At 40.6% G+C, this 23,136-nt stretch overlaps 3 protein-coding genes across 3 annotated transcripts; 2 read left to right on the plus strand and 1 right to left on the minus strand.

The window, feature by feature from the left end:
* Positions 1–3,017: 3,017 nt before the first annotated feature.
* Positions 3,018–4,265, plus strand: LOC116247496 (putative RING-H2 finger protein ATL12). Its single transcript, XM_031619672.2, has one exon. The coding sequence runs from the start codon at positions 3,276–3,278 to the stop codon at positions 4,029–4,031; it is 756 nt and encodes a 251-aa protein (XP_031475532.1). The 5' UTR covers positions 3,018–3,275; the 3' UTR covers positions 4,032–4,265.
* A 2,786-nt stretch (positions 4,266–7,051) lies between these two features.
* Positions 7,052–9,099, plus strand: LOC116245946 (E3 ubiquitin-protein ligase ATL42-like). The gene is made up of 4 exons (XM_031617586.1): positions 7,052–7,078; positions 7,211–7,339; positions 7,571–7,623; positions 8,230–9,099. Exons 1-4 carry the CDS (start codon positions 7,052–7,054, stop codon positions 8,849–8,851), a joined length of 831 nt encoding a protein of 276 aa, XP_031473446.1. The 3' UTR covers positions 8,852–9,099.
* A 3,985-nt stretch (positions 9,100–13,084) lies between these two features.
* On the minus strand, positions 13,085–22,832 carry LOC116245955 (uncharacterized). The gene is made up of 7 exons (XM_050075569.1): positions 21,836–22,832; positions 20,647–21,062; positions 18,947–19,907; positions 18,210–18,235; positions 15,674–16,181; positions 14,231–14,646; positions 13,085–14,141 (listed from the first exon to the last, which is right to left on the minus strand). Exons 1-7 carry the CDS (start codon positions 22,284–22,286, stop codon positions 13,206–13,208), a joined length of 3,714 nt encoding a protein of 1,237 aa, XP_049931526.1. The 5' UTR covers positions 22,287–22,832; the 3' UTR covers positions 13,085–13,205.
* Between the last annotated feature and the right edge of the window lie 304 nt (positions 22,833–23,136).

Raw genomic sequence — 23,136 nt, forward strand, 5'->3', positions numbered from 1 at the left:
AACTAAGTGATATGAAAAATTCAAATTGGTTTTTGCTATTAGGAAATTATTTTGAAGAGAAGAGTCCCGGTTGGTGCAGCTTCCATTCCCCTGATAATTTCTTGGTGATGCTTCATCAGCTTTCTTAATTATTTAATGAATTCTCCTCCTTTTTCTTCTTCTTCTTCTCTGGCTCTCTCTCTCCCTTCAATGATTGCTGGAATCAGAAGGAGCCGTTCATTAATTGGAATGTCTTGTCCCCACTTGTTCATTTCATACGTACTGAAAGTGGAAAAACCAACTGCCCGTCGAGCGTTGGGAAGACGCATCCTCGTTGAAGTGGCGTTTACGCCATCAACAAAATTCAGCACGGGCCGTGCAGACATCCAAATCCTCCCTCTCCGTGGATCGTAACATGTTCCAAATATATATATATATATATATATATATATATATATATCCTGTAGAGCAAGCTAAATTATGTGTCAGTCAGTAATACTTTAACTTTAACATATATCTCATTGATCTAACCCTGTAAACATGGTTTTTTAGTTGATCTAATAGAGGAAATATGTTAATGCGAGCAGACTATTTTCATAGTTTGTTAGTGTTTTTTTTTTTCTTGGCAATACAAAAAAAAATCGAATGACCCATATATATTTTTGCCAAAGTTTGATGTTAGAAATCAAGTTATTCTGTGCAGTATTCTAATGAAAGAATGACCCATAACATATATATATATATATATATATATATATATATATATATATATAACTCTGCATGTTTCGAGAGAGAGAGAGAGGCATAAGTATATAAAGCCACTTAAATTAAAGATAAAACCATACTTTCTAAAATTAATGAATTATCAAAGCACTTTTTGAAATATAATTTTATAGTTACAATTTTAAATAGGGATTTGATAGGAAACATACATTAAGTCGTCAATCATTTTTTCTATTCCAAATATTTCTTTTTTCATAAAAAAAATTTAAGTGCGCTTGTAAAGCTGTAATTTTAAATTAATACCTTTACAAAAAAAATGGAACTAAGCCATATTTTGCATTAACATGTTCATGCTTTGTTCAAACTAATTTTTATGATAAATGCGGTCAATTTCTTTTTTTGTAGTAGAAGTGTTTTGAGATACGACACTTGTTCTTTATCTGGCCATAGCTTGTAGACTGCTCATCAACTTGATGCATATCCTCTTTTTGTATATAAATTACCTTTGAAAGTTGGCAACTCCCTTTCGAGGTAAATGGGCATTTGGTTGTCACCAAAAATAAAGGCAGCAGAATTTCTTACATCTTAAGATGAAAACGGAAAAAAATAAAAATAATAGGATAAATACAAATAAAACAAAAATAAAAATTTAAAAATAAAAATAATAGGATATATACAAACAAAACAAAAATAAAAACAAAAAAACCAACTGCCTCGAAAACCTCCTACTCACAAAGCAAGGTGATTACATCGTAACAAAAATGATCATTACAAATATTAACCACCATAACATAACTGTGCAAAGTATTTGCAACGGCATGGCGCCCTGTTTGCCAAATCCATCGCTTCCATCCATGCATCTTAGATCGAATCTCCACAGCACCACTCCCTCTAGAATGTCTGTCATAAGCTCTTTCGGAATTTTCATCTCCATGTCGTCGTCCTTATACGTTCTGCTACCAGCTTGCATTTACTAATGGGATTAATCACCTACCCACAGAAGCCCTGCACAAATTATGGCTCCATAAATGATTTCGAACGCTGGCTTTGATCCAGAGATTGATAGTTGTCCTTTTCACATTCATAACATTCCTGCTTAAGAAATATTTCACAGTAGATTATGACAGACTTCTCTCTTTGTGTGATTGACGTGTTTAGCTATTCCTTTACGCACTGCCAAGTTACGAAAGCATCAGATTCTCCATATGACAACATTGAAGCCAGCATCGACGTAGTTCTTTACTAATTAGGAGCTTACGCCACCACCAATCCCAACCTGCAGTAAAGTAAAGTCAGTTGAGACGAAGTAAGTGAAGTTGAACCAAAATAACACAAATTGCCAAATGTGTGCAGCAAAACCACAAGTGAAAAGTTACATGGTCGTGATCAATCTGCATTTAGATGCAAGCTTAAACCCCACTTCTTTGCGCTCCTGTCTCTGTTTAATGGCTGTCGTAGCTGCAGATGAATGCAAACCAACAGGCTCTATCTAGGCAGGCTTTTTGAAGACCAAAGTCTGCTCCTCCACTTTACTTCTATCCCTTTCGCTCTCACAAACTCCCAGATCTGTTTTCTACTTAGAATAGGTTTGAGGTTGTTCTTTCAACAGAGAACATCCATGCCTTGAACTAAACAAGTGCCAAAGCTGTCAAGAATATGTGAAATGTGCTTCCTTCTCCCCTATTTCTGCAGCCATTATCAAGAAAAAACAAAAATCACAGGGCTTAGTTTGAATCAGTGTCATAAGTGTCGCGATTAAAATCTCACAATATTTATGAGAAAATCAAGTAAAACGAAAAAACCAATAAACAATTGCAAGGTTTTGAAATGTTTGTCAAAAATGGAAAAGTCACAAACTTATCGTAATTTTTTTCTATTTTTTACTCAAGATTTTAAAATTTTTATTTTTTTTAATTTAAGGTCTTTTATTATTTTTAGTTTTTTTTATTTATAAAAATTATCGAGATTTTTTCAAAAAAAAATTAACTGAAAAATACCCAAAAAAACCTCGTCGACATTTTTTAGATAACGATAATATTTGTGACAAGGGTTTCATCTCTCGAAAGACTGAATCTCCAACCACGCTCTTGGCCGGATTTTTCTCCTTTCTTTTTTCTTTCCTTTTAGTCTTTCAAATTTCTCTTGTTCCACATTGATTGCGAACTTCCCTTTCTAAGAGAAACACTCGTCACAACAATAAACTATTAGAAAGGAAAATGTCAACAAGGTATTATACCCTTCGATGCACTCAACGTGCTGAGTCAATGCCTGGTTCGTTGAATTTTCCTTTTTATATTTATAATGGCAGCGCCTAAGGAGAGGGCCCTTCAGGATGATTCCTTGACTCTGTTGTAATTGTTGAGTCGCCCGAGAGTTTTAGAACTTCAAACTCCGGCGGGTAATGGTGTTTCCGGTTCACCTCTGTCAGATCAGAGACTTTTTAAGATATTTGAGGCTGGGGTTGACAAGAGGAGACGAACTGTTCATTCGAATGATTCCTTCTGCTTTTTTATTTTCACAATGCTCTGACGTATCAGAGATCTGAACAGGGGAGACGCATTTGCCGGCAGATCATGGGGGACTTGCAGCCCACCTTAGCACTGGTTGCCTCCTACATCATCTTGTCCTTCTCCTTCTTCTTCATCTTCGTTGTTGTTTACGTCGTCTGCTGCAGATACGTTCGGCGAAACAGGAATTCCGATGCTTCCGATCGCTTGCCGAGCTTCGGGATGCCGGCGAGGTCCTCCGGAATCGACAAGAGGATCATAGCGTCGCTGCCCCTGTTCCGGTTCTCGTCCTTGAGAAGCTCGAGGGTGGGCCTCGTTTGCGCGATATGCCTTTCGAAGTTCGAAGAGACCGATATACTTCACCTTCTTCCGAAGTGTCGCCATGGCTTCCACATATCTTGTGTAGATGCATGGCTGGAGATGCATTCTAGCTGCCCGCTCTGCCGGCAAAGAGTCGAAACTGACGACATCTCGTCGTTCGTGCCGCTTTCTGTGTTAGTAGGTTCTAGCAACAGCATTGAGTTTTCTGACCGTGATGAATCGGCTGAGATTAACGAACAGGCATCGCCGTCGCCGGCGCCGGGTCCCCAGATGGGGAGCAACCGTTCGGCGAAGAAAGAAGATGAAGATGGTGGTGGAAGATCATCGCAGAGCAGTGAACATAGGATTGTGATTAACGAAGTGGATGAAAAGTACTCAAGGCACAATGATGTTGGTGGCTTAGATCTTACGTTCTTGAACTCCCAAATGATTAACTCCATCGCAGAGCAGCGATTTGCTGCTAGAGAAAGCTGCAGTAAGCAGGGTCCAATCATGGTGTAAATACGACTGCCGAAGCAGCAACGATTGAAAACACGGAATGCTTTTCGTTTCTTTTGCCAGACTCCCTCTCTCTCTAAAATTTGAGAAGATTTGAAGGTGACATACTCTGAAATTGAACTGCTAACATTCAGATACTCCAAAAACTGAGAAATATTATGTACAGTGTTGCTTGTCACTAGAATTCAAGATGTGAGGACAGCCTATTCTTTGATTGTAATTAGTCTCAGTTTATGTGGTTTTTGTTGCCCAAAAGACCAAGGTTCAGTTGTTGCGAAATTTGTTTCATCTGTTATTCCTCTGTTGGGAACATGCATAAATTCTGACCAATCATCAAGATTCAAGCTAAAACTGTAAGGAAATCAGATTTTATTGTCAAAAGAATATAAACAACAGTTACTTTGGTAATAAGACAGGGTTTTCAACATGGTTTTAGCAACATCAAAAATGGGTTATTTAATATTTTCCACGCTCTGGTCATTTATTCCTTGTTCATCAATATATATGCATTGAAAATAAATGAAACATGGGGTTCACTGATTATCCCCTTAAAACAAACAGGAAAAAAAATCAATTCTCCATGATCTAGATCTGTTGAAGGCGGCTCTGCGGTCATACTTCTTTAATATCTAACTTCTATGAAAAATCTTGGCTATGAGTAGGGCCTGAGGGGCACTGAAAGCTTTGGTTGTGTTCTGTGGGCAAGTGATAAACTCTTTCATTTGGTTGTACAAACTTTCTTTTATTTCTTTCTAGCAGAAGCCCTGAACTGAGGTCAAGTTGCCACCTGGTGGGTAGTCCATAAATTTTCGCCTAGATGAGCTTGTCAAAAGTTTGGGCCACTTAATCGACCTTGTATTTCGGATGAGCGAGAGGTTTACAATCCACCACTCGAAAAAGATCTCTCAGACCTATACTCGTGGGAGTAGACCGACTAATGGCGCTAGCTGACTAGAGTTCCTTGGCAAACCCATAAAGTCATCTAAGTGCCCAACATAGACCTTAGTTTGCAGAGAAACTGTTAAAAGCTGTTCAAACTGAACAGTAGACTCGGACTTATATACCTTTCTTATCTATTTGACAAGCCATATTTGTCTCTTCAAATTCGGGTTAAATTACCTCCACATCGAGTATTGAACTCATGACCTCCTTTTAAGTCGAAGTCGGAATCGCTAAGCCAACCATTTAGGTACGCGTATGAGGAAGCAACCAGACAAGGTATTTCATATTTTCTTTTTATTTTAATTTTTTATTGACAGGTCGAGGTTAGGTGGGCTCCCACCAGATTCTGCCAAGCGAAGCCGGCCTTCTGAATAAATGCTTTTAAAATGACCATTTAAAGTCTTAATTTGAACACGCTAAGCTAAGTTGGTGGTTGCTTGTGGAATATATATATATATATATATATATATATATATATATATATATATATATATAAAAGTTGGTGGTTGCTTGTGGAATATATATATATATATATATAATATATATATATATATAAAAGAAAAAAGGGCACAGATGTGATGGATCGGGCAATCCGTCGTTGCCTAACAAGAAACAAGATGATCCTAGTTAGCTTAATTGATTATCGATCGGCCCACCACCCACCAGCTACATATTGAGAATCATCCCTATCCAATCGCTAAGAAGCACATAATTAATCTCATCAAGTTGGCTGACTTCAGTTCACGTCATCGTTTGATCAGCAAGTTAGCTCATGCTAAAAGTTGTCTAAAGTCTGAACTATATATAGATATAAGTAGGCAAGTTGGTAAAAACCAAGTGACAAATTAAAATCATACCTATTAAAATTAATTATTGAAATATTTTTTGTACAATCTAACCTTATAGATATGATCATAAGAGTGATTTGATGAAACATGTATATTACTTAAATAATGTTGTTTTCATAGTAAAATGAGTGGCTCTTATACCATCAAAATTTTGATAGTATAAAATCAATTATTTTCACATAAATGACTTGAACTAGAGCACAGTTTATATTAAATTAGTGTTTATGAACACATTAGAAGGTTCACATTTTGTTTAAAATATTTTTTAATAAGAATCTAAGATGTCTGGTTTTTATCTCTTACCCAAGTGGTCTGGTGTGTGTGTGTGTATATATATAATCTGAGAGTCGTTTGCAAATTAATCAACCCGATTCTCCAGTAGATTCAAGGGTAACCGTGATATATACTACTCTTCTTCTAATGTTTTCAAATATTTTTAAAGTTTTAGTTATGTTTTATGACTTTCCTTTTAATTTATTTTCCAAATTTTTTTTTATGATAATCAAGCCATTAAAGTAAAAATAAACGTGTTCAACTGCTAAATCGGCAGAAATTCAAATTTTTGATTTTAATAACACAGGCAGCTTCACCAGTGTGAGTTTATCCAGTATTGCAAATAATGATGCAAGGGCTGAGTCAAATGATTGTCATATTGGGCCTTAATTTTTATAACTGAATTAACTTACTTTGGAAACATGTGCTGCTTATATATACAAACATTTCAAAAGTGCTTTGTATATATGGAGAAATTTGGGAACTATATTGCCCTCTATGATTGAATACTGTGAGGGAATAGAAAAGATTTTGTAATGATCTAACTTTGGATTCCTAAAAGCTGCTGGTGTGCTTATATATGTAGCTAGTTTGGATAAGCTTCCAACTCAGGATGTATCTCAAAGATTTGGTTTTTCCTGGTTTCTATGTGGGAAGGCAACTGAAGACCAGCAATGCAATCTTTTTTAGTGCTCAAATATCGATTGGTATTTGTAGTAGTGGTTTCCTGGTTTGGAATTTCAAGAACTCATTTTGTTGATTTTTCTGCGTAGTTTCAATGGTGGGTTAGAAAATGTTTTCCTGCAAGGAACTTCGGATATGCTGATTGCTTTAACATAAGAATCTGGAAATTATGGATGTTTCGCAATTCAGCAATCCATAAAGGGGTAGTAAAATCAATTAAAAATGCCAAGAGATCTAGCAAATATGCACTGAGATAATTTTGAAGCAGAACTAGACATGCCTGCAGGTGTTCACAGCTGTAAGGTATGTGGCCTGCTACAAAATTGTTCAGTCCCGTTTTGGTAGGTCAAGGCATCGTTTGGATTTGTTATTGAGATTGCTTCTTCGTTAATGAAGATTTTTTTTTTTTTCTTTTAAATGTGCTGCTATTCTCAGCTGGGAGGAAGGAATGATAAAACCAACATGGGTATCTTTACTTCGAAGTATGTCTTCAGTTCTATTCTCATGGGTATTACTCCCTCTACCCCACGGCATCAGGTTGAAGGTGCACTGACTCTATCTCAGGCACCTAGACTCAGGAGGCATTGGAGGAGGAGGGGCATGCTTCAACCCCCGGTTGAAAAAAAAGTTCTGAGACATTAGTGTTGGATGATATACACAGATCAAATGATTAAAGTTAGGCATATTTTGGCAGATAAAAGAGATGACTTTTATCTTTTCTGCAAGGTCATATTATTAGATGGTGTAGAGGTGTAATGTTTATCTGTGATGTTGATATGTCGGATAATATTATAGCTAAACCTATTGTTAGAGAATGTGGGCATTGCTGTAGTGTCAACTGTTATGAGGTAATGTTGTCTATATTTGCTTGTTTTTTTTTATTGAGGATATCTTCTAGTGCACTGCTTCTTCTTTCATTCTTCCATTCTTGTTTTCTTTCTCGTCAACGAGCAACTGGAAGTAGGCTTGCAAGGCCCTCTTTTGGCCTCACGCACAGCTGAGGAAAGGATATGCATTAGATATCAAGATTACGGCTCTTCGCACAACCAAGTTCCACAGTTATTAGTCTTAATTGCCATCTCATGGACTCTTTCCTGAATTGAAGCATACCAATCTTTAACAAGGGTACTCTCCTGGACTTGAGCCGTGTGGAAGGATTAATGAAGCTTAACCATTAAATATCGCTTTTTCTATCCCAAAGAGTGTGTGGACAGGATGAACTTCGGAAGTTTAGACAAGAATTACTGGTTCTTCATCCTTCTTGATCATTTATTGCATGGCATAAATATAAATCTTTCTGGTCTTCTATATGTCATTGACATATTAATGGCCATACACCCTCCACCAAGTAAAGACAATCTGAGAAGAAAACCATCAACATTGCATACCATCAAACTAGTCCACGGTAAGGTTGCAGGTTTTAGGATAAGAAGGACCTACAAAATGATATGAAGGGATACCGAACTCAGAGCACGAGGATTACATCTCCCCCTGGCTTACCTTGCTTTCTACGTCCTCTGGTCCTTGGCGGTCATCTTCCTCTTCTTGCTGGTCTGTTGCAGATTGAATGGTATAATAAACAGCAGCCAAGATCCGGCTGCTCGGCCGGAGAGATCATCGGGTGTCGACAACAAACTTATTGCTTCTCTGCCCTTATGCACTTTCTCGTTGTTGAGGGGATCGAGCTTAGGCCTCGATTGCTCCATTTGTCTTGCGAAATTTGCAGATATGGATGTTCTTCATGTTCTGCCCAAGTGCAGGCATGCTTTCCATGTAACTTGTATAGATGCATGGCTTGAGAAGCAATCGAGCTGCCCATTATGCCGCGAAAAGGTCGAAGAAGAAGACATCTCCAACTTTGCATCGTCTTCCACCATAATTTGTTCTAGCAATATGCAAGGTTCTGTGGAAGAAACGAACACAAAAGTGGCCCTTCATGGAGAGGTCGAGATAACTAGTGATCATCCACCAGTGACACCAAATGCTGAGCATAGTTGCTCCAAGAAGAAGGATGATGAAGATGGTGCAAGATCGGTTGAAAGAGTTGAACATGTTATCACCATTCAGGCGCAGTAAGCAAGCCTCTTCAATAAGAATTGTGTCAAAGGGGACTCCCAAACATCCGATAGAGAAGATGAAGACATGTTGTGAAGAAAATAAAGATATTTTCTGTGGAACTTCTGACTTGTGATTGTTTGACATATGTAGATGACGAAGGGGTTGGAATTTGACATGGCCGTTAACCGAATGGTATATGGAACTTTTTCTTTTTTAAAGGAGTTGGTAACAGAATGATTCGTTTCAGGAGTCATATAAATTAAACAATTTATGATTTGATTTGTTTGCGCGCTCTTGAGGAGCAAGATAATAGTTTTCTTCGGCGTATAAAAAAAAAAAATTGTTGTTTGATCTCATCTCACATGCCTTGTAGTAACAGCCAGAATGGCAGTTTTTTTCTCATATTTCCAAAATATCCCGTTCAGCTGCACCCTTTGTTCGAATTGGATTTAATCAAGTCTCATGTATTGGGGTTCAGATTCATACTCGGACTCAGATTCTAGTTTTCAGAACTGAACTCATATCCTAAAACCTTAAGATCCCAAGTTTATGCATTTATATAGAACCAGACATATCCCTATGCGGGATCTGCGTCCATTAATATCAGACGTGGGTTTAGATTTAGGTCGAGTCATGAAACTGCAAACTGAATTCATGTGTGACTAGTAACCTGATTCAAATTTCTTTTCTCAGTCTGACTAAATGAGCTCGTAGTCGGATGGGTGATTGGACACATATACCTCGCCCTTTTATGTTCCTACGTCCAAGTAATGTCACTATGTAGCCTGAGGCACGAACCACCTCACCCTCTATCGCTTCAACGCGAAGCCCCATCTAAATACGAAGGAGAACAAGTAGGCCTACCTTTCTATCTGCTCTTTCTTTTATTCAACATACTAAATATTTGGGCCTATTTGGAGTACATGGGGGGTTTGAGTCTTATGGTGGGACTCAAACATTTGTCTCTACAATATCTTGAACCTGCAATCTGCAAGATACAAAGCATGTTCTCCAATGTGAACTACATGATTCAATTGGGTGAGTAGGAGAAGTATTTCATCTTACTATACTTTGTAACGGGTGGACCTCATCTTACCATTACCATACCATGACCATGTAACAGGAGGACCAAATTTCTCAACTTTTTGCTATTCCCCTCAAAATACAAAAAGCAATGTGACATCTCTTGTTATGCTTTAACTTATCTCTCATTTTGTAGCACAAGAAGTTGGTACACTGAGAAATTGAAATAAAGACGGACCTCCTATTAGCCCCTATCCATTGCACTAACCCGGACTGGATGAAATGTTTGACTAAGACTATAAGAATTTGACACTCGTAAAGTATGTCTTTCAGCTGCCATAAGAAAGTAGGCAACTGCTGGCTATGGAGAGTTTTGCTCCTAGGAGGGGAAGCTTGTTATGGACTTATGTGGATCGACTCTAACCGTCGTGATTGGTCAGTTATTCTAAAAATCCTGATCGTTTGCGCAGATTCTGATTTTCTATGTTCTTGAATTATCGAATTGATTATTGGTATATCTCAAAGGGCTTATGTCAGCGATGATCTTGGGAAAGTTTGACAATAGTTAGTATTGGTTCTTGATGTCCCTTGACTATCTTTAATGACATAGACAATCAATTTCCAGCCTTCGTGCTTCGTTGACATATATTTTGGTACATTCTCTCCCTTTAAGTAATCATAATCCAAGTAAGGAGAACCACTAGAAAGAGTAACTTATCAAGCCAAATCTACAGGTATATATTCAGGTCAATGCTAAGCTGGAACTTGCTTGAATAATATAAATGCCTAAAAAATGCGGATGATGGAGGACTTTAGATTAGTTCATAACAATTTCCTCTCTCGTTTGCTTTGCTTTTGCTTCCCGGCTCCCTCCTGGCTGACATTGCCTTCTTCATCCTCTGGATTTTAGTTGTCATTGCGCTCTGCTTGTTGATTTGCTGCAGATACCATGGCGTAACCAATAATTCCGGCAACCAAGATCGGAATGCTCTGCCGGAGAGATCGGCGGGGATCGGTCGGGAAGTTATTGCTTCCCTTCCTTTGTACACGTTTTCATTGCATGGGCGCTCAAGGTTAGGCCTTGAGTGCTCCATTTGCCTCTCAAAGTTTGAAGACATGGATGCACTTCACGTGCTGCCCAGATGTAATCATGCTTTCCATGTATGCTGCATAGATGCATGGCTTGAGAAGCATTTAAGCTGTCCGTTGTGCCGCCAACCAGTCGAAGCAGACGACGTATTCAACTTCAATATTTCAGTTGCTAGCCAATTAATTTGCTCCGAAAATATGCAGGAATTGAATGAAGGGATCGGCACAAAGGTCTGCGGCCATGGAAACGCTGGGAGCAGTGATCCAGGATCATCCATGCCAGATCTCTAACGCAGCAGCTCTTATGAAGATGCAGCACCAAAGGCCACTAAACATGCCATCGCAATCCAGGTGTAGATTACCAATTTGAATTGCAAAATGATGCGAAATAATCGTTTATTGCTAAATTCACGTGAAAGCAGTGTAGATGAACATTGAAACTTGAAACAGAAAAAGGAAAAATCTCTGGAATTGCAGCTTGTAAAAAAGAGGAGTCTAGAATGGTTAAGGAGGAAACCTATGTATCATATAGAGGTAATAGCAATAGTGGAAGCCTCGATCAGGATACCAGTGTATGTGCAGTTAAAGTTGTACCTGTAATTAAAGTTGTTGATGTTTCTTGTTGTCATTTATTCATTTTAACAAGCAATAGGATAATATCTCAACGTGTTTCCATTAATTTCCATTTATGAGTTCCTCCGTGTTGCTAACATTATGTTCTTTACTTTGGCACCATTTTTCTTCCAATCACGAACTAAATAAAAAATTATTTTGTTCAGAAGCTTTCATGTCAAAGGAGTTCTTAGATTTTTACGTTTGGTATATGTGCCCATTGCATTAAATTATTTTTTTCATTTATCATCTGGCCACGTACTGCTGTCTGCACGAAACGGATTCAATGCTCCTGTCCTCAGCACGCTCGATCGGTAGCCAAAATCTTCAAAATTTTTCGACAGGTAAGAAGATGAAAACAAAAGCCTTTTATAAGGACAAAAGTTATAAATTATAATGAAAAAAAATGGCCTCAAACAGGGTAGCGTAGCTAGTCAGCTCGTGGCATGTTAATAGTGTATTGAATTTCTATAAGTACTGCTATAAGTACTGCTATTCTTCGAGACAAAGGCGGAGCAAGAAAATTCTAACCAAAGGGCACCAGGCATACCGTTTTGGATATTGAACGTCACCAAATATGTAAATGATGAAAGTTGCTCAGAAATATCACTATAAAACTAAGAAGCTTTTTGGGGGTCTGTGGAGGCAATTACCCACGCATAGCCTACAGTTGTCTCTATTATGCTCCTAGACTGCAAAAAGGTGGCAAATATAAAATGATATTTGATGGGTATATTTTAGGCCACCCACGTTGCAAAGCAGTTCTGGACCTGAGAGTTAGGAAAAGCTTCTTCTACATAGAATACTTCTCACCGGAAGAATGGTGAAGAAAGGCAAAGATCCCCTTGATAAAGAAAAAGAATACTCATGATCATTGAAAGTAGATGATTAGCCAGTCGATAATTTTCTCAATTCTTCCGTTGGGGGACTACGGATCTGCTACCATATTGAAGTTTAGGTAATACTAATGAAATTGAAATTCAAAGGAGCAGCTCATTGAAGGGACCTTCGATCGGGCTAGTGGTCAAACTCAGTCTGTAAACATAAAAAAAGAAAAAAAGAAACAGAGAAAGCACCATGAAGACCTCTGGTTTCGGAGGCCTAAGAGAGAAGATGAGCGATACCTGTTCATTACGTTCACTGGCCATATCTAGTCTCCTCACTCTGGAGCCAATCAGTACCATATTTGAATATTTTCCGTCGCTAATTGATTACCAGAATGAACGTCAGTCGTTTGGACGGCGATAGTTTGATTCGCCATTGTGATCCTCATAGCCAAAATTGTGTTTGCTGATAAACGAGGAAAACATCTTTCTACTGCAGCAGAAAGAAACTCAACCCTTCATTTAGAGTTTCTAATTTACATGGCAGAGTGAGTGCCCGTTTGATGAACATGGCAGAGTAAGTGTCCTCGACACATTTGCCCCTTTCATATAGATAATATACGGCTGAATGGCTTCAGATTGTAATACATGTCCATGATGTTTATGCTACGGTGGAACACACGTATAGTTAGTGAAAACGGTCTTGAAATTTGATCAAGGAATTTATTGGACAGAATTTCCGCTACATATATAAAAACTTGCTCTAAGTATCTACAAAGCCTTTTACGTCTAGAACTGCATTAATTAATATTTTCTACATCAGGTTAGTACATTATGTATCCTTCTTTTTCAGAGCTCTCCAGAGCATCACTGGAGGAGTCATAATCGGATCTTCTCTGTAAGCTTGGCAATTCATCATCACCAAGTTGGCTATGGCTTTTAGCTGGGCTTCTCCTGCCATGGCTCTGTTTCTGTATTTTGAACTCCTCCAACTTCAACCAGTGCCTCACAAGCAGCACCCACAGCCCAATGAACACCAACGCAATGGTGCCTCCGCCAATAGCATAGAGTGCCAATAGCACCCACTTCCTCCCCTTTCCGGATGGCAGGATAATCCAGGCGGCAGCCATGTAGGCGACCACCATGAACGCCACCGATATCCACATCACCTTGTGCGTCACAGTCAGCAACCTGGTCAGCGTCCGGCGACGGAAGGGGATGACACTGACCAGGACGATGACTATGCTCAAGGAAGTGAAGAGCGCAACATCATTGCTCACCATGAACACCTTGAAGGCAGCAGTCCCGCCCATGATGGCCCGGCCGGCGAGCTCACCATCCTGGACAGTGCCGCCTGGAGGGCTTATCACTGCAGCGAACGTCACCGTCGCGATGAGGACGGCCACGACAGTGATCGTGTTTCGAGCATTTCGCAGGCCTTCGCCGTGAAGCTCAATGTAGGTCTTCCGGCGGCCATGGCGGCGCCTACGGCGTGGTGGCACCGTCGGTGAATTTCGGCGGCTTGGTGACATGGTGGGAGTCCTAATTACTTCCTCTGGGGAGGCGACAATTCTGTGTATGAGAGAGGAGGAAGGTGGCACGTCTCCACTTGCCCTGGCCCCGGCATTCCGGAGAGTGGAGCCCATCGACAGAGCACCAGAGTTGCTAGTGTCATTCTCAACAACGTCTAGTGCTGTGTAACCATTCTTGTTCAGTGCATTCACTTCCACACCCGTCTTCTCCACTATATACCTTACCATCTGGGTCAAGACATGAAGGAAGTGAACAACATTCAGGCGCAGAGAGAAAGGGGGAGAGAGACAGACAGACAAACAAAGAGATGACATACTTGAGAAAGCTTCCCTGCTACAGCGAGATGCAAAATGGTGTTGCCATTGTGGTCAGCCAAGTTCACCAGTTCAGTGACATCCAGCTTCTCCACCAAGTACTTAACTGCTTCAAACTGGTTGTTCTTCACACTCAAATGGAGCACGCTCTCGCCTACGTTTGTAAGCATCTGCGAAGAATCAAGTGCAATAGAGAGTATCTCGTCCAGTATGGCAACCCTTCCTTTCATGGCTGCCCAATGTAGAGGACTTCTGCCTTCAGTGTCGCGGAGGTAGCACAGATCAGGGTTCAGTCTTAGCAGATCCCTGGTGATTTCAAGGTGGCCCTTGCTGGAAGCAAGATGCAGGGGAGTGAAGCCATGTTGGTCCACCTTAAAAGCGAAGTCAGGCCGTGCTTTTAGTATCTCACGGACAATTTCTGCGTAAAATTTTCATTGCTACTGTCATCAATGGGATCCAGGAAACAACGGTTGTTCTCAAGAAAGGTGCATTCTGTTGACTGAATTCGGAGTTGATGGTGATATAACTTCAAGAATTGTGCATGAGTAAATTATTCTCTTCCGCCAAATGATGGAACCAGTTTCAAGAAGATAGGATGATTCCTTGAAGAAGGATATATAATCTTCTATCAAACTTACCTTGCATTCAGTTCATCATTGTTCTGAAAGTTTTCAAGGGCACAGGACACTGGAATACGGCATAAGGCCCACATTTCTAGAAATAGGAAGCTGACGACAAAGAGGGGATTGAAGGAAGAGATATCAGATTTTAGGAAATGAAAAGTACTACAATAAATATCAGAAGATGATAAATTGCCCACAAGTTAAAGCAGAAGTTGCGGAAAGTGGCATACAAGTGGGGCATGTTTTAGCATTATCAGTTTCCTTGCATAAGATGTGAATCGCATAATGGGCATTCCATATATAGGTAGATAAAAGTTTTCAATGTCAAACTCCACCTTTATCCTTTCTCCTTTCTCCCTTCTCTTTTCCTCCCTTTCTGTCTCCTGTTAAGTTTTTACATGGCATATAAAAGGGTTACTGTATGGGAAACTTTATGACCTTCGTCTTTACCTATGAACACCCCCCAGTTTGCATTCTCACATCTGTAATGAAAAGAGGTTGAAGAATAACTTTTCGCATAAGTTGGCAAAAATAGGCATATGATCACCTACTTAAACATTAGGGCAATGCAAAGTTACATAAAAGCCTTAAAGAAACTTTCGTCTTGGAGGCTCCCACCCCTCAAGCCTCCAAGCTCATGGAGATAGGGGAGAAGAATCCCCTTGCAACTTCGCGAAGTAGGATCCGTGGAAATTACGAAAGCTATTAAGTAGATCAGGCTCCACACTTCAACAACAGAGTGAGCGGTGGTTACCTTGAACTAACAATCCACATGACACACATAGCGACAGAGATGTGCACAAAGCTTTAAGGCTTGGTTACCTGTATATCCGCAAGAGGCAGCTATGTGCAGAGAAGTGAGAGGGCTATCGACCTCTGCAGCCAGCAGCTGCCACCTGCTCAGCAGCTCCTTCACCACACTCACATGGCCTCGCTTGCAAGCCAGTGACAGCGCGCTCTCGTTCTCTGAATTGAGCTTCAAAACAGCACACGGATCCATGTCAACCAACAGGCTTAAGACCTCCAAGTTGCCTTCACGGCTGGCTTCATGAAGGGGAGTCTCCAATTTCCTGTTTTCTGCCGATGCCATCGCCGGCCGGATCTTGATCAGCTCTTCTGCAAATCCTCTCTGCCCGAACCTCGCTGCAAGGTGCAGTGCCGTGTTCAAATAATTTGCATCGACTTGATCAAGAATTTCTTCATCCTCCTGCACCAATTGGTACAACATCGTTGTGTTGCCAGTGACTGAAGCATCAAAGAGCCTTCTGTCCATCCCTCCAGCAGATAAGAGAAAGAAGCGAGGGGGAAGAGCTTTAAAGAAAGTGGGTAGCTATGTATAGAGGATATTATTTGCCTAATTTTTTCCACACCAGGCAGCAGCCATGAAACTTCGCAGCTGGTTTTGTCCATACACGTCATGACAGTTTTACTGTGATAGCCGACAGGGAAAAATACAAGTCAAACAGAAGAAAGAAAGAACAAAAGTCACAACTGAGCTGGTGATCCTAATGCTCTAAGATTCAGACTTTTCGGCTGATTCAATTTAAGCATCTCCTGTAGAAAGAGTGGGGGCCCTACTGTAAAGATGCCCTTGATGTGGCAGCGACCAAGCTATTGATGTCGCCATGGCCATCCGAACGCCAAAATGTGGTGAAGATTTCAGGGTGTATTGCTAACGTGGTTCAACATGATCTACTTAGATATCAAAGGGGGAGGTACTCTGTGAACAATGGCTAATTGACTAACAGAACAAGTTCATGAAGTGAAAGACTGAAGTGGGTAAAAAGGAAGAAAGCCATGTATTCTAAAGCCACCTAACCTATTGTCTGACAACTATAAAAAGATGCAGAATTGTTTACTCGTTAAATGCCTAAAATAAACTCTTCTTCACTGAAATTTAGCTTCCAAACTTCTACTGTAAATGGCAAAAAAGGAGTTTCAAATTTCGTTTTCTTTATATGACGATGATGAGACGGCTATCTTCCAGCCACCAAACCCAGATCTCCTCTTAGTGTCCATTGTGTCCAATTAATTTAGGAGGGCACCATTTGGAGCCGAAAATTATTTACTGATCCTCAAAAGGAACGGATATCGGTGGCATTTGATCTACTTGAACTGATAATTTAACTATCAACGAATTACTTTAACGATAAATCTCCACTTTGTATTTCCTACAACAGGCGAGCAAGTGAGAGAGAGGGCAAAATAAAGATGCATAGAAAGATAGATGACAAAACAGAAATCCGTTCAAGCTGGAGGTGAAAAGAAACTTTTAGGAAAGGGGGGATGCGTGTGTGTATGTGCGTAGGAAGCGAGTGAAATCTAGTGACATATGGTGCGAGAGATTCATATGGGTCCACAAGATCATTCGGTGGGGGTTTCCTAAAAATTTCTCGCCGACGACCTGGTAAGCATTCGTGGGCTTAATTAATCAAACACTCCCAAAATTATCGACATTGAAGTCCATCTGCTTGCAATACTCATGGTATCGGTGCGTAGTTCGCCATATAAAGGTCCATTCTGCCTCTTTTTAATGGGCAGGAAGAGAATTTCATTCTACCACAAAAAAGGTAGCTCAAGCCCCAACCCATACCCCCAATCTCCTTAGGGTGCCAGCTTCAAATATTGGCAGACATAAGACAAATTCAGCATATATGTGCGGCACGCAGATAACTTATATATATATATATATATAGCCAGTATGTATTGTCATTTAAGGTCTTCGATGCGAGTGGAAAACTGGTTTTTACAACATTAAAATAGTCACTCTCCTCCCTTGAGTAGGTTCTTCGCATGAATTACTTGGTCGCCCGAGTGTGTTGAAAGCTAGTGCCAGTAGACTTCTCACAAGGCCCGAGGTCAATCCCCGTGAGCATGCACGTTCCCCACAATGGGATTAGATAATTATTACCTATGTGATTGCGTTATCTGTTACTCCAGTACAAAGCAATCAAAACTTCTGCGATCATTTTTCAAGCTTAAATGGAAAGCCACACGTATCCCATTCGGACCAGGAGCCAGGCTTCCCCATCTTCTCTTAATTTAGCGACTGCCTACTGCCACTTTTCACAAGAGGTGGATATGAGGGCCGGCGGCGTTAGGGCCTTAAAGGCAGACCCAAACTTAGACACTAGGCCCACATTTGAGCCTTATCCTTGCTTTCACGCTTAGGCTGCTTATGAGCTATACCTACTTTTGGTGGGTTAAACTCATCTTGACATATCTTGAGTTTGAGATCTGATTACTTGGCCAACCCAGACCATGAGCACCCGTCTTGTCTTCCATGTCCATTCTCCAGGACTGGACCCGCACGGCTTAGGAACCCAGGGGCTTGCTGAGTCCACGGCCCAGTGCTTACCTCTGTTTTAGGCTCCACAAGCCAACCTTAAGGCAGAAAATTAAATGACCAACTTTGTTATCATTAGCAAACATGCGTGTGCGTGTGTACTGACCAACTTTGTTATCATTAGCAAGTATGCGTGCGTGCACACACATATAGCAGACTTGCAACACGTATCCTAACAAAAACTTATATAAACCAAAGTCTGAATTAAACATGTAGGTTAGTGCTAACTTTTAATACTTCTAGCTCAACCTTGAGTCTCTTCCACGAGACCGAAATTGAGCAATTGAGCTGAGAAATCCTTTCTGATTTGTTTTGCTTTGTAACTTTTGTGAATATCAGGACTGGTAAAAATTAGTGCGTAAGACCAAGAAAGTCGGTTCTCGGTTAGACATCAAGTAGTAGGAGGTTTTCATCAGACTTGCGTATTTTGGATTTGAAGTTTCATCCTTGAGGGACAACGCAAGCTTATCACTGCATCTGCAAAATGAATAGTTTGCCTCCTTTTAAATAACAATGCCGTTTATGGTACAGGAAGTTTATACTGAACATCATTTTGAACATCATGAATAGAATAAGTCATTTACATGAATAGAATAAGTCATTTAAGAGGATAGTAGTTCCAGACAAGACCTGATGCTGGTTAAAAAGCTGTTTGCCTGTGGAACTGGTTGATATTCCGCCAGCAATATGCTGACTTTGCTAAACTTGTGTCAACTTACAGGTATGTAAAGAGCAAAGCCTTCAATAGCTGTGCCGGATAATCGGTGCATTCGGGTTGACAATGCCCATCTGGTGACTCCACAGGGATAGTTGTCGAATAAGACTGATTTCATTTCTACCTTCTCTTCTTGAAGCATCTCCAATCCAATGGGACGCTCCTGATGAACTTTTCCAGCCAATTTTCATCATATCATTTCTCTTAGCTTCAGGGATCTGATCTGCTCCGGTGATACTTGTAGTCTTGGTTATCTCAGTTCCCACATCTCTATGATCAAGGACCGGTCTTCTCCACATTCGCCAGAAGAACAGAACACATACTATCGGTGCAACTATGCAAAGTGGCAGCATAAGCCATTTGGTGTATCCACTGTGTGATTGAAAGACAACAAGTCTGGATGACAAATAAGCTAAAATTGTGAACACAACAGCGCTGTACATAGACCAGTAGATCTTTGGAAAATGCCTACAAACTGACTTCTGCTTGAAGGGGATAATAGTGGCAAGACCCATGACAATACTTAGTGATGTCAACAGTGCTAGGTCATTAGTAACTGTGAAAATCTTGAAGAAAACATTTCTAGCCATGACTGCTGTGCCAATCGATTCACCACCTTGATATACGCCACCAGGAGGACTGATTGATGCGCTGAAAGCAACTGTGGCAAGCAGTGTGGCAGCAACCATTACCGTCTCTGCAGCACTACCCAAGTGCTCATGGAACTTGGTACCAATTTCCCTTTGATGGAAACTATTAAATAGGTTCTGGGACTTCTGGGACACTGAACTTCGGTTGTTTCTCGATGACGCATAACTTGGAACCAGGTATTGGGTTGCCTTGCTCCTCTCAGCTCCAGCTTTCATTAGTATCAGACGTATAGAAAGGACATCAGGATTGCTACCATTTTCTTGTGTCAAGTCAAGAGCACTACTCCCGTTTTGGTTGCAAGCATTCAATTCTATTGTGGTTTTATCGATAAGATACTCTACCATCTGAAACCAAAAAACGAAGTCAAATACAGGCTAAGGATCTATGCAGTCTATGGATCAAACTTTCAATTATTTAAGAGCAAGTGTTAGTATAAAGAAATTGACATGCACATTGCATTTTAAGAAGAAAAGCTCAACAATATGCATCAACATTAATGAACCTATTATCATGTGAAGTAGAGATTATTGTAAAAGAACTGATAATGTATGTTCTTTAGGAAATACATATTGTCCATTTGGAGTGAAAATGTCTCTCAACATCATCACACCTCTAATTTTTTTTTTCCCGAAGACACCAAAATCACCAGACAAATTTGAAACGTATAGTACCTAACAATGTGAAGAGATAACAAAGGTATGGAGATGCATTTATTTGATTCTTGCATTAGAAACATGACCAAAGTGGCAATTGCGTCTCAGTCTATGTCAATGTGATAACCCAAATACCAAGAGAAACTTGAAACGTATAATACCTAACAATGAGAAAGGGGGAAAAAAAATGGAGCAGCATACATCAGAAGCTGCATGCATATGTACGCAGTTCATGTTAGTGTATGTTTGTCTCTGTCTATGTCATGATCCATCATTATGTTTGATGCTCATGAACATGAAAAAAGAGATCCACACTTTGTTGCTTTCATGATTATCTGATGGTTACTCTCCTCCTTATCCGGTCGAGGAGAAGGGGGAGGGGGGAGAGAGAGAGAGAGAGAGAGAGAGAGAGAGAGAGATCATGTCATACTTGGATGTGCTTTCCAGCCACAGCGAGGTGCAAAATTGTGTTACCATTACCATCCTGAAGATTGATAAACTCAGAGGTATCAAGTTTTTCCATCAGATACTTGAATGCCTCAAGCCGGTTGTACTTCACAGTCAGATGCAGAGCAGTTTCCCCTAGGCTTGTTAAGATCTCAGCTATGTCCAGTCTTTGTGACAGAATTTCATCTAAAATGCTAACCCAACCTTTTATTGCTGCCAAGTGTAGTGGTGTTCTCCCATCGACATCCCTCTGAGAGCAAAGATCAGAATCAAACTGCAACAGCGCTCTTGTTACATCAAGGTGACCTTTCCAGCAAGCATGATGTAAAGGCGAGAAGCCAAATTTGTCAAAGGTTGATGCCAAGCTTGGCTGCACTTTTAGTAACTCCTGCACAATTTCTGCACAATTTTGTAACAAATTACTTCCATGAACAAAGAAGAAAAAATGAAAATGGCACAAGTCAGCGCACTTCCATGATCTACTAAGAAACATCCATATAGACTCGGCAATTGAGATAAGCCAGGGTATCACCACACTATTTTATGGGGTCACCATTAACTTTTTTGGTGTTCGTTTCGTGTCGCAGCTCCTTCGCATTGGACAGAGAACCTTATAAAAACATGCTACTGATATATCAGACATAGACTTTCATTAATTTCTCCAAGTATCCGAATTGTAATGGTTCTTATGATCTTATCATCTTCTAGAAAGTTCACCAGAGCAGTCTGCGTTAAGATTTTCAAACTGATGCATTTCAGAAAGGATCAATTTTCATGCGCACATTGTCATTGTGTTTATCGCAGTCAATCAGTTCCTTGACAGCTGTCAGTAAAAATGCAAACAGAATTGTTATCTACCTCGGGTTTTAGGGTTTAGGGTTTATTAGCATCCTTGATATCAACCATCTTTAATTTTGAAAGAGAGGATTCAATCAAATTGGGAAGCTAAATCTCCTGATTGCCTATAGGTGAAATGAGCATTGCAACAAATTTCCGCAGAATTCCTCTACGTTCTCCTGTTCAATAATTGGCATACTCCCTTATTTGTCAAGGAAAGACCAATTTTTGTGAATCGAGAGGAAGAAGATCTTGCCGAAAAAACGGAATTAAACACAATCAACAGAGAATGACCAATTAAAGTTGCAACGACTAGAAAAGGAACAAGGAATCACCTGCGTGCCCGTACAAAGCAGCCGAATGCAAGGCAGTGAACGGCGAGTCCACCTCTAACCGCGACACCCTCGTATCCCTCAGCAGAAGCTTGACGACCTCGAGGTTTCCGGCATGGCACGCCACGGCAAGGGCACTCTCGCCGTCGCGGTTGAGTCTATAGGCCAGGACAGGGTCAACCTCTAGCATCAGCTGCACCATCTCCACGCTCCCCTGCCGGCACGCCTCATGCAGAGGGGTCTCCAGAGAGGCGTCCTCGGCGCTCACCATGGCTGGGCGGACGCGGAGGACCTCGGCGGCGAAGCACACGTGACCGAACCTCGCTGCCAGGTGCAGCGGCGTGGCTCGCGTCGCCGTCGCCACCTGATCAAGCAGCACCTCATCATCCGCCACCAATTGGCGCAGCACCTCGGCGTCGCCCCTTACGGAGGCGTCGAAGAGCCTCCTGTCCATTGGCTTTCTCAGGGGAAAACAAGAGTTTGTACTGGGGAACGGAGATGAAGGACGATCATGGTGCCGCAGAAATTGTAAAGAAAAGGGTCGACAGGGGTTGCAGTTCGATCGTTGACGATGGGTTCTGCCTGCTTTTTTTTTTTTTCCTTCTCTGTGTTGGCTTGCTCAACGACGTGCAGAGAGATTTGTCAACAGAATAAGAGGAAATTGAGGAGTGGCAGCGTTGAATTTGAGATCAAAGCGCGAAGAGAACTCCGATGCCCATCACAGACCTATGATGGTAAGACTTGGGGATAGATGGGGAACGTTGAAGTTTGAATGGGGGATTAGGTGAGCAACTAAACTGCTTCAGCATAGAAATGAAAAATTCGCGTGGATAATAAACAAAGTCGAAGGAAATTCCAATTTGAAAACCGACGTGCGAAATTCAGAGCCTTGGCCTTGGCCTTGGCCTTGGCCTCTAGAAATTAGATGTTCTCTCGGTTCTTTTCTATCGAAAAATATCGGCATTTGAAGAAAAGCTTCAAAATAAGATCACACTGCTTTACGTTCTCTATTTTGATCTTCGTTCCTTTAGTTGCATGTTCATGCGTTCGTGAACTGAACTTCTCTTGTTTTCTAGACTAAAGGAGGTGATAAATGATAATCGAGTCGTGAAACTTTTCGTTTTGGTAAGTAGATCTTGCATGCTTGGTCAAGATACTTATCGTTGCAAAAGTTCGGTCACTAACTTTGGAAGTATGCGCCCTTACTGCGGAGGCGCCCACCAAAGTTTCATTTGAAGACCAAAACTAGTTGCTTTGTGTTGACTAAAATGTAGAAATAAGTTTAAACTTAAAAAAAAAAAAAA

This window comes from Nymphaea colorata, chromosome 1 (assembly GCF_008831285.2).
Source record: "Nymphaea colorata isolate Beijing-Zhang1983 chromosome 1, ASM883128v2, whole genome shotgun sequence".
In the NCBI taxonomy this organism is placed as follows: Eukaryota; Viridiplantae; Streptophyta; class Magnoliopsida; order Nymphaeales; family Nymphaeaceae; genus Nymphaea; species Nymphaea colorata.